The sequence below is a fragment of the Pleurodeles waltl genome, chromosome 2_2, assembly GCF_031143425.1.
Source record: "Pleurodeles waltl isolate 20211129_DDA chromosome 2_2, aPleWal1.hap1.20221129, whole genome shotgun sequence".
NCBI classification, from domain to species: domain Eukaryota; kingdom Metazoa; phylum Chordata; class Amphibia; order Caudata; family Salamandridae; genus Pleurodeles; species Pleurodeles waltl.
Window position 1 is genome coordinate 731,064,805 of NC_090439.1, and position 18,496 is coordinate 731,083,300.

The 18,496-nt window shown below is 42.7% G+C and overlaps 1 protein-coding gene across 1 annotated transcript in view; it reads right to left on the reverse strand.

The window, feature by feature from the left end:
- Nucleotides 1-626: 626 nt before the first annotated feature.
- TRAM1 (translocation associated membrane protein 1) overlaps nt 627-18,496 on the reverse strand; it is a 179,955-nt gene continuing 162,085 nt past the window's right edge. The window contains exon 11 of the mRNA XM_069220323.1: nt 627-2,805. Within this exon, the coding sequence (XP_069076424.1) occupies nt 2,732-2,805 (74 nt within the window). The 3' untranslated portion in view covers nt 627-2,731. The remainder of the gene's footprint in view (nt 2,806-18,496) is intronic.

Genomic DNA, 18,496 nt, shown 5'->3' on the forward strand with positions numbered 1-18,496 from the left:
TGAAGCATAAGTTTGGAAAATACACATAAGAAATAAACAATGTTGCTTTGCAATGTTTAGAATAAGATAGTCATCTTTTGAGAACAGCGTCCACAAATAAATACAAAAGAAAACAAGAGTGCAAAGTGAGGAAAAAATTATTGGCAAACAAAGTAAAAAAAAAAAAAAAAAGATTTTTTTTTTTTTTTTTTTTCAACTTTGCAATTTTGTTTGTCCTGCTAGGTATGTTTTTGCCAGTAACACGCCTTCTGTTTGCAGGGCCATAGAAGTTCAAAGGAAGTAGCACAATCATGTCAGGAGCACCCTGCTCCAGAGAGCAACGGAAATGATGCTTGGCCTGCAGTGACGAATTACGAGGCTTAAATGAATAGTACCACACAAGGCAGCAAATAGTAAGCAAAGGGCGGGCTCCAAGCTCTTTTCCATTTACAAGAGTGTCTTGGAAACTACTGCTCGCTCGGAACTCAAAATGGGGTGCCACTACTACTTAAAATGTGAATTGGGTGGGAGATCTAGTGTGGGGGAGGGTGTACCGGTACGACTAACAAATAACCTTTGATGTTTGGGACTGAATCACTTATGTTAGAGTAACAATAACCCCCACCTCAGAGGAAAAGCGCAGCACACAAGTAAAAAAAAGTTTTATTTTGGCTTGATATCCTCTCATATATGTTCTGTTCTATATATCTACAGTTGTCATTCACGTTTCACATACCATGTTTGAGTTTTTGTAAATCTGGAGGTCGAACTTGTTAGAAGAAATCTTTTTTCCAACAACATTACAATTACAGAACAGTAAGAGTTAAGGTGTGAGCATTAGTGGCAGCCATTTAGGGACTGGAAATAGTAACATGAAAGGTTTCAGTTTCAAACAAGGGCAAGGGACACAAAAATCAACTCGGAAGTAACGAATACATTAAACTTCTAACATACTCTACGAAGAACAAAATGTTTAATGCTCAAGCACATTTACATTTTTAAGCTGGTCCCAAAAGTTTAAAAAATTCAATCTACGTAAAATACTTACTGCTTTTTAAAGGGTAACACATGTTTCATAATTACAGCATAGTATACCAACATTTATTTTTTAAAAAGCTTTTTAAGCTTTTATTAGTAAAGATATAAATATATATTATTTTTATCCAAAAATATATATATGCTGTATATAGAGAATCCTATTTCATGTTTCACAATTAAAGATGGACATAAAGCGGTAGTTCAATTAAAGAAGATACAAGAATCACAATTATTTTCTCAAAGGCTAATTCACTTCATGTTCAGTACTGTTGATTTAAATGTGTCCCAACACTTAATGCCACTGTCAAGACATAATAAAACATGTGGACAAAGCATGTATTCCAAGATGTTTCCATGAGGTTAACAGCAATATGGGCAACAGTTTTGCTCTGAAGAATCTTTGGTGATGCCCAGAATATGTTAACAGATAAGCCTCATGACTATTATATCCAGTGAGGAAATATTTTTTGAACCACTCCACTTGAAAGGTGTGGGCTCAAGTTTTCCCAATCAAATGGGCCACAAATATTCCTGGGTACCAATCATGGTGGATTAGAAGTAGAGTACAGCGTCTAGAGTGCTTTAACTAACAAGATGATGTTCAAAAATTAACTGACGATGAACCACCATGAAATCTAATCAGTACACCCTGAACATCTCCAAATGTGCTCGAGAGCAAACGTCTACTTGCCACTCAAAAGATCTGAATCACACTGCATACCAGACGGCATAAATTGTGTGCCACAGCAAATCCTTTTGTATGTCATTCCAAAGCCGCAACCCTCCTCCAAAATGCACATTATCTAGTAATATACTATGCAGCAATATTTTGCACTTCTGAAGCTTTATATTTTTTAAAATCATTTTTACACACTGAAAACGGCATCTGCATGAGCCACTTGTGCTCAGTAACTTATCGATTTGCTTAATCAGACTATTTTGCCCAGGAGCCACAGTTTATTTTCGGTATTCCAGTTTTTTTTTTACATTTAAGGCATGCATCAAGAAGTAATTAGCTTCTTTACAGGCAACTTGTAAATGTGTACAAGGACACCCTGTGCTGTTTTTTGACAGTAACATCCTGCCAAAATTTAAACTAGTCTGATTTTGTGTATTTCAGACAAATATTGGCAGCAAAAAGCGAATATTCAACAACATAATAAATCAATCAAACAAGTATTTAGTGGTCGAATAGTTTCAATGGCTATGCTCTAACCTTTACACAAAGCTACATCCCCAAATCTAAAACTGATATTTAAGATGAAAGAAGGTCTGACGTTTTCATGTTAGTCTGAACAATGTACAAAGCTTACGGTTTCAAGAGGACATGTCACCAGGACAGCTTGTTTATGACAGTTATCTGCGCTAAAGATGTTTCTAGACAAACTGTGTGACTCTAAAAACAAAGACGGTATATATCGTTTAAAAATGCAGTCCGATGAAGATTTTTCTAGTTTGACAATACGAACCAACTAACCAGTACTCTGGCTATAAAATGTTGATAGAGTTTATTTCAGTGACCATTTCGTCTCAGAGAGATGCAGCACTTCATTGCCATACGAATCCAAGAGCTGAAATTATACAACTGACCAGACTCGAAAAGAATGAATTGTACTTCTGTTGTAAAAGTAAAAATGGAGGACGGGACCTTTTATTTGATACAGCAAAAAGCAAATCTCTTTGGGAACATGAGTTTAGGTAAAAGTAGTTGCTTTTAGGAGGATTTCTCTTTCTTGCTGCGAGGCGAGTCGGCTCCATTGGAGGTCACTGCTCCATTTACTCCATTTTCTGAAATCAAGAAAAACAGATCATAAATTGGATTATACTCGCTAAAAGTATCACAATCTGTGCAAAAGGCCCCAGTATTTGTTCCCAAATGAGCTACACTATCTGCATATAGTGTGCAATATGTCAAAGAAGAAAATATTGCCGAGCAGACCTAAAAGGTTGGGTATATTAGTGTTGGTACCCACAAGGGAAGAAAAGATCACAGCTCAATATCCGGTTTCTACATATACCACTGACACTGACTAGCCCAGAGCGTGCTATTCAGATTGCCAAATGAATTTATCCAAAACAAAAGCTCGGCTAAATACTCCAACCTGGTGCACCGAGAAAAGCATTTAACAGCAACAATGCTTATTCTTTCTGAAAAGATTTCTATATTTAAAAAGTGCCAAATGGTGGCCAACTCATTTACTGATGTAACTAATTAGTTTTAACCCTTTTTTTTATTTATTTTTTTAATAGCAGTCTCAACATGTCACCTTTTTTTTTACTAGTTTATTACACGTTACATCGTCTAGTCGTCAAATCAGGCGAAGAGCATCACTGTACATGAAGATAACTGCAAATCCGATGAATAAACTTAACAAGTCATCAATAAAACTCACATTGTTTATATATTCCCTTACCTAACCCACCCCGCCTAGGCTTCCAAGAAGGTTCCGTCATTTTCCAATAGTAGATTCAGGATTTAGCTAAACTGACATGGTTCCATATTGTTAAGCTCATTTATATGCGAGCACCCAGATCGATTACCATTCCCCGTTTTGAGCTGAGGAATCATTCCAATCCGGCCTCCCTGGATTGCTAGGTGTTGAGATGTATACAGTTTTATTCAAGCAGGGTTTTTGTAATTTCGGAACATGCCCTTAGTATTTCCTGGGCTTTTTCGTCTTTTCTGGTCCTTCGCAGATGTACCTCATCAGCTCCTGCCCATTCTATCACATCTGCTTCCGAAGAAGCCCTCTTCGGGGCACTGGGGCTCAGCCAATGAATGGTGATGCATTGTTTTGGGACCACTAGACCCAACACAATAAAACTCCTACTCAACTTTTTGTCTGAGTTCTTTGGGAGATGTCCCAGCAAGCACTGTTAAATCTCAAATGGGAGTACCCAACTCGTTCCTGCTCTAAATTGGATCTTCCCACCCCCAATAAGTATCTTTGGGCAACTCCATGCTTATGGGGGGGGGGGGGGGGGGGGGGGGGGGGGGGTGTTTGAAGTGGAGTGGGAGGGGGTGGTGGTCTGGAATCTGCACCCCCCCTCCCACATTTAGGTCTAATATGGTCATGTGCGGGATATATGGCATGCCTACGTTTGGGGGTTGGGTACATCATGTGTATAAAATTATTTTGAACTACCTTAATTCGGGCACAGACAGACACTTTTCTAACACCTTTATGTACACTGGCCCATTTCCCTGATGTCAATGCATGATCCATGTTTGAATGCCAACGAGTCACTGCCGCCAGTGGTGGCAGCGCTCTGTCAGAACGTAGCACCATGTACAGATGAGCGATGAGTCCATGCTCTCCTGCCATCCCCAGGAGGGTTACCAAAGTTTGAGTGGGTTCATCAGGGAATGTAGGCCACAACTGCCGAGCTATCGCTGCAATCTTTGGGAATTGCAAAAATTGACTCCCCCCCCCCCCCACCCCACCCCCACACACATTAAACATGCCTTGGGCTTGTTGGAACGTAATAAATCTGCCGTTGAGAGAGAGATCAGATATCATACAACCACCCTCCTGCCACCTAGACACAGACATTACCGTTTCATTTGGATAAAGGGGAGTATAATCCAGATGTCAAGATCCGGAGCGTATGGCGCCCTCTTAAAGTCTCTTATAAAGGCTCCATTCCATACTCTACCCATTAACCGGATCAGATGGGGGAATGTCCATTCTCATCATCAGGAGCTCTCCCAATCGGGCTCCCATCTAGCCAATGTACTGCAAGTTGTAATTATGGGGCTAAATGGTACAGCACAAAATCAGGGACCTCTGGCCCACCCGTTTCCCATTCTCTTTTACAGAGTGGCCAGGCCTGCCCTACGTTTGCTATTCCACAGGAGGTCAATTATTAGACTGTCTCCCTCCTGAAAGACTGAGTTTTGAGATTTCAAAGAAGCGTCCCTGCATGACGTACAGACATCGTGATAGCGCTACTATATTCAGCAAGGCTATCTTCCCATTAGGGAAAGATGTGATGTATTCCAGAACTGTATGAAGGGTCTTAATTTAGTAATCACCGAGCCAAGGTTGTGATCAAAGAATTTGTGCTCATCATGTACAATTTGTATGCCTAGATATTTGACCCAGTCTGTTTTCCACAGGACGCTTTCTAAAACTTCGCCCTCTGCCACTTGATGACCATGTCCCCCAGCGGGAATAGACTATTTTTTTACACTGAATTTTAGACCTGAGAATTTCCTGCATTACATTTAATAGTATTGGGACCGAGATGTCAGGGTGTCTCATATATATCATAGCGTCATCCACGTATAGGGTTACTATGTGCTCTGTAGTTCCCACCCTAATGCCCCAGCCTGTCAATGCGTATCTAAGTCTAAAAGCAAAGGGCTCTATAACAATAGCAAATATTATTGGAGATAGAGGGCAGCCTTGTCTCGTGCCAAGCTGGAGGACGAAGTCTTCTGAGACACAGCCTCCTGTTCGGACTGTCGCCCCTGGGCGTGCATATAGTAGTTTGACCCAGTCAATATACAAAGATCGGAGCCCTGCTTTCTCCTGGACCCTCCAGACATACTCCCAGTGTAGGGTCAAAGGCTTGTTCTATATCGAGAAAAGCTAGCGTGTAGCTTCCTTCCTGCACATTAGGGTCCTGGATCACATGGGTGAGCTGGCGTAGGTTCCTCAGAGTATTCCTCCTGGGAATAAACCCAGACTGATCCTCATGGATCAAACGGGGCAAGCATGGAAGAAGTCCTGAAGCCGGGACTGAGGAGTTTAAGATAAACATTTACCATTGATACTGGGCGGTAAGATCCAGTTTCTAACTGGTCCCCGCCTGGCTTCGGTATTAAAGTAATTAAGGTCTCCTCCATGGAACTAGGAAGGAAATGCCTTTTGCAGGCCTCCGTATACATTTCCACTAATCTGTATAGTAAAATGTTTTGGAAGCGTTTATAGAATTCGGAAGGTAAGCTGTTGCCTCATGGGCATTCGGCCATTTTTAGGGTCGAGCCTGCATAGCATGCGCTTGCGAGACGCTGTAGTAATTAGAAAAGGGCTCGGAGCCACGCCCATGTCACGTCAGTGTCTTTCATTGGTTTGTGTGCTTGCCTTTTAAAATCTGCTTGCTTTTATTAGTGGAAAGCATGCATACGTCATGCCGTTTCTGGCGATTAGCCCTCCTCGAGCGCAGCGAGCAATTACTAGAAACATACGAGGCTCGCTGTTTCCATCTGGTTTGTGGACTACTTTTTTCTCTTTCTTCGCAGCGTGATCTCAATGTTTAGCAGCACAATCTCGCTTGTTTAGCAGCACGATCGTGCTCGTTTTTTTTTTCATTTGATGAGACAAGAAAAGTCCGGTTGGGAGTCTACAACTGCTAATAGCTCTAACTCGGAGAAATGTAAGACCCATTGCATTGCAAATGCTCGTTATAGACTGTAATGATTCAACTAGCTCCTGTTCAGTTTATTGGAGCCCCTAATGCTGTCTGGTCGTCATGGGAGAGATATGTAATGGGAGTGGATTTAAACAGATTCCCAATTCTTCATTTGTGTGTGGCAGATCTGGTTGTGAATATATCACTCACAATTGTGAGGTGAAAACCTCATTAATGGATTGTTGAGTAAAGTATGCCATGCCCTTATCTTTTATAGAAAGAATGGATAGGGGAGCTATTTCCGATCTTATCAGTCAGCCAATAATCTTCCTGCCTTGTCCCCTTCACAATACCAACTCTCTCTCACCTGTTACCTACCATGCTTTTCTAGCTGATCCCACAGCTCACACAGTTTGTCTTTGTTTGTCCCAGTCTTGTGTAAGCAAGGTGTAAAAAAAAAGTGTGTCTTGCTGGGCTTGCAGCCACGCTGGGAAGATCAGGCTATATTTGAGGTTATGGTCTCATTCTTTGCTTGACCACCAGGAATTGCCTCAGAAGTTCCTGGACTCTCCTGGTACAATCTGGAAAAGTTTGTGTGGGAGTACCTTCATAGTGAGGGGACAGGAGTTTTCACATATTGAAGTATATTATCACTATCCCAAAAGTTGAATAGACTCGCAATCATGGCCCGCAGAAGGGCTCCTGGCCTTGGCTGTGGGTTTTTATTTTTTACATTTAACAATTAATCATTTTAGATGGCATTGCAGATTGGATCCAATCCTCCATTAACAATTCTGCGGAGGGTCCCTCAGCGTGCTAAGTGGACCATAAGAATTGAAGGTTATTACGCCGGAAGCAGCCCTCCGCATCTTCCAAATGGTTTTCAAGTTGTGCAGCAGTGCTTTTAAGGTCCTCCACCGTGGCTTGAAAGTCCTGAGCATTGGTTTTAAGTGTGATGAGTTTCCCTTCTGTGGTAGTGACTCTATCCATCACCTTCCGGAGATCCAGACGTAGGTAGTTAATACCCACTGCCATAGAGTTCATTTGGGTTTCAAGTGCTTCTCGTGTGCCATTAATTGCTGCAAGGCTCTGCCGCGTCGGAACAGCCATGTTGGGGTGCATTCACAAGGAGCCTGCGCACAGCCCACACAGCTCCCCCGATGCCTGCTTTGTCATGCATCCCTCACCTCTGTCACAGTCCCCCCAGGGTGCAGGCTTCCATATATCTCACCGATCACAGCCCGATTCTCTTCTCCCACAGGCCGGTGCCTCCGATCTCTGCAGCCACCCACTCGGGCCAGATGCGGTCCTCTCACCGCTACTTCGTATTGCAAGAATTGTGAGCAAGCAAGGCATGTAAGTTCCTCAATTACCTCCAGGATGCATTACGGTGGATTCCACAGCTGCTTTCTGTTTAATTTTCACTCAGGTGCACAAGATTATGCAAGGATATCTTCTCCGGGCATGGAGCCCTGGCAATCCGCATCTAAGTGGCAATCTTTCTCGGTGACGCCCCACCATCATGTAACCCTTTATACACAAATATACTGCTTAATGCTGATCCAAATCTTTGGTACAAATATAGATTACTGTGATAACCCACAACACAATATTTAAATGCAAGTGGAAATTTTCTCAGCAACTGAGACACTGTGGGTTATAGAGGACTTGGAAAAAGGAAATCAGTGACAAAACCTCAGAATTAAAGAAATGTCATAAAATCAAAATTTCAAATATCCAACATCCGTCTCCTGCAAGAGCAACCCGTTTCATTTTATTTATAGCTTTCTCCTAGCAGCCACCAAGGTATGTATTAGTCGACTTGTTAAATTAAAGTATAAAGGATATTAAGGCCCAGAATCAGCAGATACACTGTTGAGAAAAGCCCTTTCCAGTCTATGTGGTGAACATACACCATTTTCCTTTAACTGTCACTCGCAAGCGTGCATGTTGAATCACAAATGCCTCCAGTCAGTTTGCATGCAATTTATTCCTAAGGCGATAACTGCCCTCTTCCTTGCTAAAGTCTCTGAGTTTTTAGGTCGGTAACAACAGGACACGTGTTCCCCTAAATGCACTATATATATATATATATATATATATATATATATATATATTTTTGACTAATCAGTGCCTTACCTATTCATTGTCTATACTCCGATGTTTTTAACTCTTGCACCACTTGTGACAGCCCAATCTTGCAGTTTGAAGGAAGTCGGTACACTGACCTCACCACCTGGTACACTGAGTCCAGTATCTCCTGCTAAGCCCCAAGTAATTCCCCTTGGAGCTTCTTTTCTGTTATATTTGCAGAAACACCTATTTTTCTAAGGAGAAGACCCATTCGTAACTTGCCCAGGTGGTCCAGTTTCAGATCTAACTTGATGATCCCCTCTGTGGTCGCCCTTTTAGAAGACATCAGGGCTTTAATCGCAGTACCAGATGCATTAGAGTGGGTCTCTAGCTCATTGAGCATTTTTGTGTTCTATTTTGCTCATGCTCAATTCCAGTAACTTGACTGGTAAGATACCCCAGTTTCTCTTTCTTGGCACTGGCTAAGAACTCTTTCTCCTTTTCCACGAGGTCAGCTGTCAGCTTGTTAAAGGAGTGCAGGAGTACTTTCTCACCAGGGGTCAAAACAGAGGTGTTTGCCAGTTCCTGCTGCTCTTTGCTTTTGCCCCACCTGGAGTTAAACGTCGTCCTCCTTCGGCACTTTAAAACTATCGAGATTCTCTCCCCTTTGCAAGCTGGGCAGATGGTTGTTTCTTCATGTGACCAGCGACTGGTAAGTAATCTTAGTGGCAAGGTGCCAATGCGGAAGTGGAAGTACAACTTCCTTTCTCTTGGCACTGTGATTATGTCCCAGAAAGCCTCATATTTGCACATAGTGTAGAGTGAAGTGCAACCCACAGATCTTCAGAGTCTACCATATGCCAATACAATTTTTTGAGGTCGCTTTTTGAAGGAAAGGAGGTAGTGGTTGGAGATCCCAGAGTTCTCTAAGCCGAAGCGAATAAAGTAGCCCCTTAATGTGTCTGAGCCAGGGGATACTATAAGAATGGTCAGCTTCTAAAATGACCTGCAGAGCTACAGTAAAGGAGGCAAGCTCTGGGGTATTCCAAAGTCGCCGCCAGTACAAAGGGGGACGTAGGCATGCTTTGGGGCCAATACGTTTCATGCCTGGGTCCTTAAAAAGGGTGAACAGTGGAGTACTTGGTGGGAGGGACACAAAATTTCTAAGGAAATTATTTTCAGAAATCATTATTTCATAGTCCCACAGTTCAGCCCCCTAATGGGCTGAGCTCATAGCTTGGCTTCATATATCTGGATTGCAGGGCGTATTGGTTTGGTATGCGAGAGGTAAAAATCCTTTATTAAAACCCCAGTTGTTTGCTTTAGTTTTAGTGCTCGCTTTGCAATATGTGATTTCCAAGACATTTTTTCAGTTAACATTATGCCCAGGTAACTAAATGTGCCCACCTTTTCAAGTGGGGTACCCTCGAGAATAAACTTCCCTCTGAAGGACCTATGGGGATTGAGAATCATCAATATAGTTTTAGAAGCATTGAATTCAAGTCCCCGAGTGGAACAAAATTCCTCAAAGCACATGAGGAGTTTCCATAATCCGCTTTGGGTCTTGGATATCAGTAGTGTATCATCTGTAAAGAGCAAGACCGGAATTTTCTGTGTGCCCAAGGATGGTGCGTTGGCCTCCACTCTCAGTAGAGAGGGGACAATATCATTAATATACAAGGAGAACAGGGTGGGGGCAAGGACACACCCTTGCCGTACACCCCTTGACACCTGGATATTGTCAGTTAGCTGCCCCTTGTCATCCCACCTGACAATTGCATAATTACCCTCATGGAGCCGAATTAATTAGTACAAGAATGTGCTTGTGGATTCCCATTAGGGAATGGACTTCCCACAGCTTGATATGGGGTAAATAGGTTGAATGCGGATTTAAAATCCACAAAAGCAGCATTCAGATTTCCCTATGCCAATAAAAACTGTTTTCCAGTAGAATAGCAAAAACTTAAGGACTTGCTCAATGGTAGATATTTGTTTTACAAAAACCTGCCTGGAGGGGACTAAGGATGTTGTGTTCAGTCATCCAGTCTTGAATCTTGCCCAAAAGGCAGTGACCAAACAGTTTCTGTACGCAATCTATTAAGCTAATTGGCCTATAATTACAGGGGAGAGCTCTGTCACCCTTTTCAAAAATCGGGACAACAATGGCCCCCTTCCAGGACTCAGGGATTGGCGCCCCAGATGCTATTGTATTCGCTATGATGGTGATATATCTTGACCAGATTTCAATGTCTGTTAACAACAGGTCTGCTGGAACACCATCTGAGCCAGGTGCCCTACCATGCTTTAGAGTACCTAAGGAATATGCTATGTCCGCATGGGAGAAGATTTGCAGCACTGGAGGGGTGGGTGTTAGTACAATTTCTGAACATAAGGACCCCTGCTCAAATATTACTCTATCATGGTCATAAGAGTACAACCCACTAAAATGGTCTACCCAGTCCTTTGGAGCAATATTAGTTGTAATGTTCAATTTGCTGTTTCCTGGGCCATGCCCTACCAGGGACCAGACAGTCCCTGGTAGGGCTCTCTCGTGCAGCGCTGCCCACCACTTGTCATCTTGTTCATGCTTGGCTTTGCAGGCAGCTGACTTGTAAGACTTTCTAGCTGAGTGAATGGCGTTTACATCCTTAGGTGTTTGGAAGTTTCTGGATTTGGAATTCGATATACCAGGTGTCTACAATATATACAGCAAAGGATTACGTAAAGAGGAAGCAATAAAAGAAACCTTCAAGGAATAGTTGGGATTAGAAATGCATCCTGGACATTGGAGGACATTTAGTTATATTTAATCTTTTCTTACAGACATATTATATTATGAACTATAGTGCCCTTCTTAGTGGAACATTATGATGACAATTGTACTGACTAGGCAATTTTTCTATTTATTAATTTTTTATTAATGTATGTGTGTGGTATACATGGTTGAGAGAGTTTTCTATTTTTTCCTTAGAGCACTCATGCATATATATTAGTGATTGGTTAATAATAATAAAATCATGTCTATACATTATTTGAAATATTTTAGTTTCATATGTTTGTGTATACATTTCATGCTCAACGTTGATTATCTCTTTCAGAATTCCAATGTTGGAACCTCTATAGGAGGTGGGTGTTTTTTGCTTTCTTTCGCTATTACGGAGGTGTTAATCATGGACAAGTGGTTACACAAAGCTGACATATGGACTGAAAGAGGGTTATGGAAGCTTTCAGATCTCTCAATAACCATCATGTTGATGACTAGGGGCCATTGTATTATGTCGACTAGACAATAATCAATTCCACTTGTATGGCTGACTTTGTTATATGTGTGACAACCCTTTGCGTCCGATTTGGTCCTGCCGTTAAGCGCCCTGAGTCAAAATTCCATGGTCAATGATTTTACATGGAGAGCAACCTGTGCCCACCTTTTGATGCGCAGGATATCCAGGGCAGGGATAGACCATGCCAGATCCTCCTCGTGGGTGGGTCCGGGATCATCCCAATCAAGAGTTTAAAATGTGACACTGAAGTCGCCTGCCACAATGATTTTATAATGCCGGGGACAGTTTTGCAAAAATGCCTCCAGAACACAGAGGGTTTTGGAGACCCGACCCCCCTAACCCCTCTAGTGTAGATGTTGAAAATGATCACAACTGTGTCTGTCCCGAATGATAGGCGAAGACCTAACAGGTCAGGAGAATCAATAGATAACCTTGATATGCAGCAGTTTAGTGAAGTTCTAGTCCAAATAGTTAAACCCCTGGAAGGCCTGCCCCTGATACTGGGCAAATTAGGGATATAAAAATGTGAGTAGCTAGTTCGAAAGAGTGGATCGGTCAACCATGTCTCCTGGAGAAGACATATGTTGTGTTCCTCAAAAAGGAGGTAAAGGACTGGAGGGGGAAGGATAGATCTCAAACCTGCCACATTCCATGAGACCAGTCGTACCCCAGTGATTGGAGGGACCGCCTTGTCCACTGCCATGAGATTTCAAGGTTTAGCTACCAGAGGCTGGTTTGTTCAGGTGGAGTTCGTTGAGGGGTCGTTATTACGGTTGCCCAGCAGGTTCTGGGCCCAGGGAAGGCATCCGTCTAGGGGAACTGGCCTAACCGTAGGTGTGGTGTTCTTATGCTTGGCTGCCTGTTTTTGGATTGGTAAGTGATGTTCCTGGGAAGGGAGTACGATGTTAACACGGTTTTGCAATGGGTCATGGGCAGTCTGGTGGAATCTGTTAGGAAGAGGAACGTGGGTGCCTCTGGTGACAATGTTGGGAACCACAGCCAGACCAGAGTCAGTTGTTTTATTTAAGTCGTAGGGTAGTTCAACATGTGTTTCGGAAGGTACTTCAAGTCAATCATTCTCACTGAGAGCAGATAGATTACCTGCTGGACAATAAGTGGGGCAAAGCCCATAGTTCACAGGCGGCCTAGGGTATTTGAACTGGATACAGGATTGCCCTGGAGCACTTGTCCTTGCCTCTAGGGCCACCAGGTTATACACCATGCTGAATTCTTGATCTTAGCACCAGCTAAAGGTTGGCCAGCACAACTGGTTGCTGGCGATTTAGGCAATTTCAAGGAGGTATCTAATGGATTTGGCATTGGGCTATGGATATGATTCATGATGGCTGTGGCGTCTGAAGGAATTAGCTGCTTGACTATTGCAATTAAGGAATTAACCATAGACTTGAGTTCTGACACCTCCCTCTTTAAATCTTGTATGCATATGATTTGCTGTGCATTTGTCTGGCCTGAATACACTTTTAGGTCTACTGACCCACCTAGGTCGGGGTCGTCATGCGGGTCTGAGATATTTATTAAAGGGCTAAAGCGGTTGGTACACTTAGAGTCACTAGGATCTAGTGGTGTCTCATTCGCTGATGAGGGAGCGTGGGTGATGGCATTCCTACCCTCCCCCTGCCCTGTAGGGGCTGTGACCGGTTAGCTGCATGCTTACGTCTTTTCCACTTAGTTTCTAACACTGCCCCTGCCCCATCCTCTGTTGCTTTCCTTTTTACTTTTACCCATCAAAGGACTGTAATTGGTGGATAAGTGTTCTATAGAGAGTTAGTTCAATGATACAACCTGCAGGAGGATACAATAATAAAACATGAGTCAACAAGGCCCACTTGGAGATAAAGGTCAGGGGGGTGGCCCAGCCCAGCCTCCTCTGGGTGTGGACGGGCTCGCTGTTGGACCGGGCACGTCCCGCACCCCAAAGGGCCCCCAGGCGAGGTCAAGTGGATGCAGGTGCTGGTGAAAATGGCTAAGGCAGTCTGGGTTATGTTGTCCCTTGCCGAAGTTTCTAGCTCTCCTAAGCGATATTAATCCTCCAATAAAAGCAGTCTCTATAGTAAGAAACTTAACTGACACCTTGTACATTGGCTCAAAAGATGGTTTCTTTAGAACTGCCAATACTAAATTTAAGCTTCCACTACAAAGCTGGAAGAGTATGTGAAGGAAATATTACTTTTGCTGCATTAATGAATCTTCTAATAAATGGAATAGCAAAAATGTGTTTTGTATGAGTTTCTCTAAGGTATACTGCAACTGCTGACAGATGAACTCTTAGTGATGCATATCATAATTTTCAGTACACTAAGTGATTATCTGCGGAAACAGTACAAAGAAGAAAATTGTTTATTCTCGCATCACTTGAGGTATCTTTTCCACTGCAAAGTATAGCACGTTTTAACGGCTGGTTTGTGTGCGTTGCTAATTCTCTAAAGTGCCATTTCTTGTAACTTTACATTATTTAATTCTGCTCTCTTAGTAGCCAAGTTGTCAACTGCAATTTTGGATTCGGGTGAAACACATTCCCCCAATTGGCTTTTCCAGTGTGTCTCTGTGCTTTTTGGGGTATGTAAGAGAACCATGGTCGAGGTGGCCACCTCAGAGATACTAAAATGAGTCATGTTGGAAGCTCTAAAGTAGGGGGGAAAGCAACAAGTCACTTCAAGGACTGTGAGCCTGCTCTGCGCCTCTGGCGGTGCGGTTTCTAGACTTGCCGCTGCATTGATGAAAGGTCTTAGCTTGTTGGGCCAAAAGCTGTTTTAGGGATATACAAATGGAGCTTTGTTCTACTTCAACCTCTTCTGTAAGATGCCTCGGCTTTTGAGTGTAGGCTTGAATGTCTGTAAAGGCTTTCACTATATCATTTGCCTTTTTGATGGACTCCAGTGGCCGATCCACTTCTGGGCTGAAAAGATAACTGTCTAAAAGAGGCATGTCAACAATGGTGCAGGCCACTTCAAACTTGAACTCTTAAATGCTAAAGCACACTTTTTCAGTACCTGTGGCCAGTTGTCAATTAGCTGAGCCACTGTGTCTAGTGCAAATTTAAGCAGGAAAGTTGCAATGTTTCTCCTCTCTTGAATGATCACCTTAGCTATATTTTGGTACTCCTCATGGAGTTTTGGGATAGGAGCTTCCATGTTTTCCAAATATTGGTAGTACCTGTTAACTTGTTGCGCGCCGAGGGCGCAACTGTTCCGTCCTCAGCCATCGTAGGCACGTGCGGAGGATGGAGCCTTTCCTTCTGAGCTGTGTTTGGTTAGAAAATTATTTCTGTACTGTTTTCTCTAAATGAGTCATTTCCCTGCAGAATGTGATCACTGTGAATGGTGTAATAAAAGCAGCAAATTTAGCTTCCGTTTTATTGAGTGTGAATTTCTCTTAGGATTTGTGCATTATGGGTATTGTGTTGTTTTGGGTGCAATTTTCTTTTGTTTCTCCTTTCTAGTGGGATATTGTGGGTGCTTGCTATGCCTGTGTAGAGTAGGTGCCAGTGAGTCTAGCTGCCTCTGGCAAGTGAGTGGTAATGTTTTTTTAGTATTTAGGTCTTTGTGATGAAGCCACACTGTTTATACCTTAGTGTTGGTAGTTGTTGACATTTCTCAAGTTACTTTTATTAGGAAGGATTTTGGATAGCCGCAGGATAACCACTCAGCAGGTTGTTGGTATGCTTTTCGAACCTTCCTCCGACCAGGATTATGAGACTGACTGCATCGGAAGAAGAGAAAAAGTGCAAGATTCTGGCAGTGAATTTTCTGCCCGAGAAGAATCATCCAATGATGAAGCCACTCTCAGTGCAGAGGAAGTGCCTGCTTTAGAGAATGACACAAAATGTACAGATACTGCAGCAGGAGGCATATCTGAATTGCATTCTAGGGCTGAGAGACATCCCATTGGTAGAGCTGAATTCTGGGTTGCCCCAAACATGGTGCAGCCGGCGTTGCCTGCCTTTACTGGTGTAGAGTGAATGCTGAAAACGTTTTGCCAATAAATTTCTTTCAATTGTTTATGGACGATGTATTTTTGGATGGGATTGCATTTGTATGCTGAATAGTATTTGAGGGACAACAGTGGCAGACTTAAGCTCCACTCTAGAGCTAGTCTGTGGAATCCCACAAATCTGGATGAATTGAAGGTCTTGGGTTTAACTTTCTTGATGGACTTGATAAGGAAGCTGTTGCTGTCTTCATAGTGGTATTCTAGTCCCTTGATGGCAACAACTATATTTCCTGCAACCATGATTCGTGATTTGTATTTGCCGATTCTTCAGATACTGCATTTTGTTGACAATGCTTCATTGTTGCCATGAAATTAACCTGACTGCGAAAGTCTTTAAGATTTTGCCTGTCACTGAACACTTTGTAGATCAATTTTCAAAGATTTAAGTTACAGGGAAAGAAATAGCTGTGGATGAGTGTTTGGTCCTGTTCAAGGGCCGTTTGGGTGTTTACGCAATACATTCCTAGCAAGAAGGTACACCTTGGAATTAAGATGCATATGCTGTCTGAGAGTAATATTGAATAGGTCTATAATTTCAGGGCGCACACTGGTGGGGATTCCAGTACTGACCCCCATGGTTGTCCGTCTACATACTGAATTAGGGAGAAAATTGTGTGGGAACTTGGTAGAGGACTTTTTAACAAAGATTACCATTTATACATAGATAACTTTAACAATGGTGTGCAATTGTTCTAAGTGGACACTGTTGCTTGCGGCACAATCTGTTCTAACAGTAAAGATTACCCAAAAGAGCTTGTTTGGGGAAAAAAAAAACCACACACATCTAAGGAACAGTGCAGTGAACTAGCTGTCAAATTTTCAGACAGGAGAAATGTCTACATGATGAAAGTACTTCACCTGTGACAAGGTCAGATGGGGAAACCTGTGTGCATTTTTAACTATATTAAGCACAAGGGTGGTATAGATACTCTATATCAGAGGTTGGAAACTTACACTGCGGTTCCTAAGGCTTACATTTGGTGTAAGAAGTTGGCTATCCATTTATTCCACTTAGCAACCTTTAATGCTTTTGTTGTATTAAAGGATTGTTCTCCAGAGTCAAAGGTGAAATATTTTCAGTTTCAGCAGTATCTGATAGGCAGCCTTGTTGTAGTGGAACAGGCAAGTGTTCCTAGAGTTGGAGTGTTGGAGGATGTGAATAGATTAACAGATCACCACTTTGCTGATCACATTCCCCCCACGCCCAAAAAACAGACTTTCCCAGTAGGAGATCTAGAATCCGCATACAAAGAGGTGTGCAGAAGGAGAGTTGCACTTACTGCCCTGAGCGTCCTTCTAAACCTGGGCTACGTGTGCCTACGTTTTAAATTGTACCACACGCAATGGGGTTTTTAGGAGCAACTAGGACTATAAAAGTAAACTGCTTTAAATTGTTTTATGCTTTTTGTTCAGATTTCACAGAATACAGTGTCATTTATTTAGTTAGAGCTGTTGTGTTTGTAGTTCTAGTTTTGCATCTATTTCCAGTTGGTTTGTATTTCCTTTTTTGTTAAATTTTTTTTTTTTTTTTAAAGTGTGAAGGCGGTTTACGCGAACATGCGCTTGGGCTGACTGTGTGCATGGACTGGTGCTTGGGCTGCCGGAGTGCGTGGATTGGTGCTTGGCTGGCACTGTGCGTGAATTGGTGCTTGGCTGGCGGTGATCGTGGACTGGGGGTTGGCTGGTGGTGTAGTGAGCGGGGACTTGCTGCTGGTCACTATACACACACACACACCTAGCCAAATACCAGTCCACACACTACTTCAGCCAGTGTGACTGCTGTGTCAGGCATGAGGGTGTATGAAAGTGATGGATCATTGAGTGGTGCTGTCTGTCCATGTTAGTGTTGTAATGTGCTGGGCCTGCGGCTGGCGGTGTGAATTGTCTTGTGTGTCACGTATAAAAGGTGTCTTTTGGTTGGTGCCTTGTTGCAGCTTACGAGTTGTGAGTCATTGGTTCAGTTTTTTGACCTTTCAATTATTATAAGTGCATTTCATTTCTGAGACATCTTTTTAATACAATTTTACATTCGAAACCTTCACTCACCCTTGTGCCAAATCCAAACTGTAGGAGTGTGTACTTGAGCAATAGATGGTTGTGAAGAAATATTGGTATTTGCTCTAGGGAAATTCTACCAACTCTAGATATTTCATAAACAAGACACTCAGGAGAATACAGGGTGGTGGGCCTTTTGTGGCTCCCAACAAGTTTTCTTACCCACAATGCCCTGCAAATTTCAAAAGGTGACTAAAATCACACATTTTCCTTATATTTCTGTGCCATATTCTTTCAGAATCGGAAGGAAAACATAAAATTCTTACTACTCAGCATTTCCCCACTTGTATAAAAAATGATGCCCTGCTTGTGTGGCTGGGTCTCTAGTGCCCGCAACAGGAACTGATTGAACTAACATCAACAGGAGTCTTCGCAAAGGGACCCTCCTTGCCCTTGGTTTGATTTGCTCTGGGGAAGGCACTAGGCCCATCCAAACAAGTGATGTACCATTTTTATCAGGAGACGGGGGGATGCTGGGTGGAAGGGAGTTTGTCGCTCCCTGCGGAATCTAGAACTTTCCATAATAGAAATGTGAGGAAAATGGTTAACAAATGTGGAGAGCGAGAGAGTGAAGTCAGCCCACCCTGAATACCCTTAGGTGTCTTGTTTACAAAAATGTACAGGCTGGCTAGGTTTCCCTAGGCGACAGCTGAGGCAGTGTCCAAAACCTAGAGTCATCGATATTGGGAAAAGATAGTCAG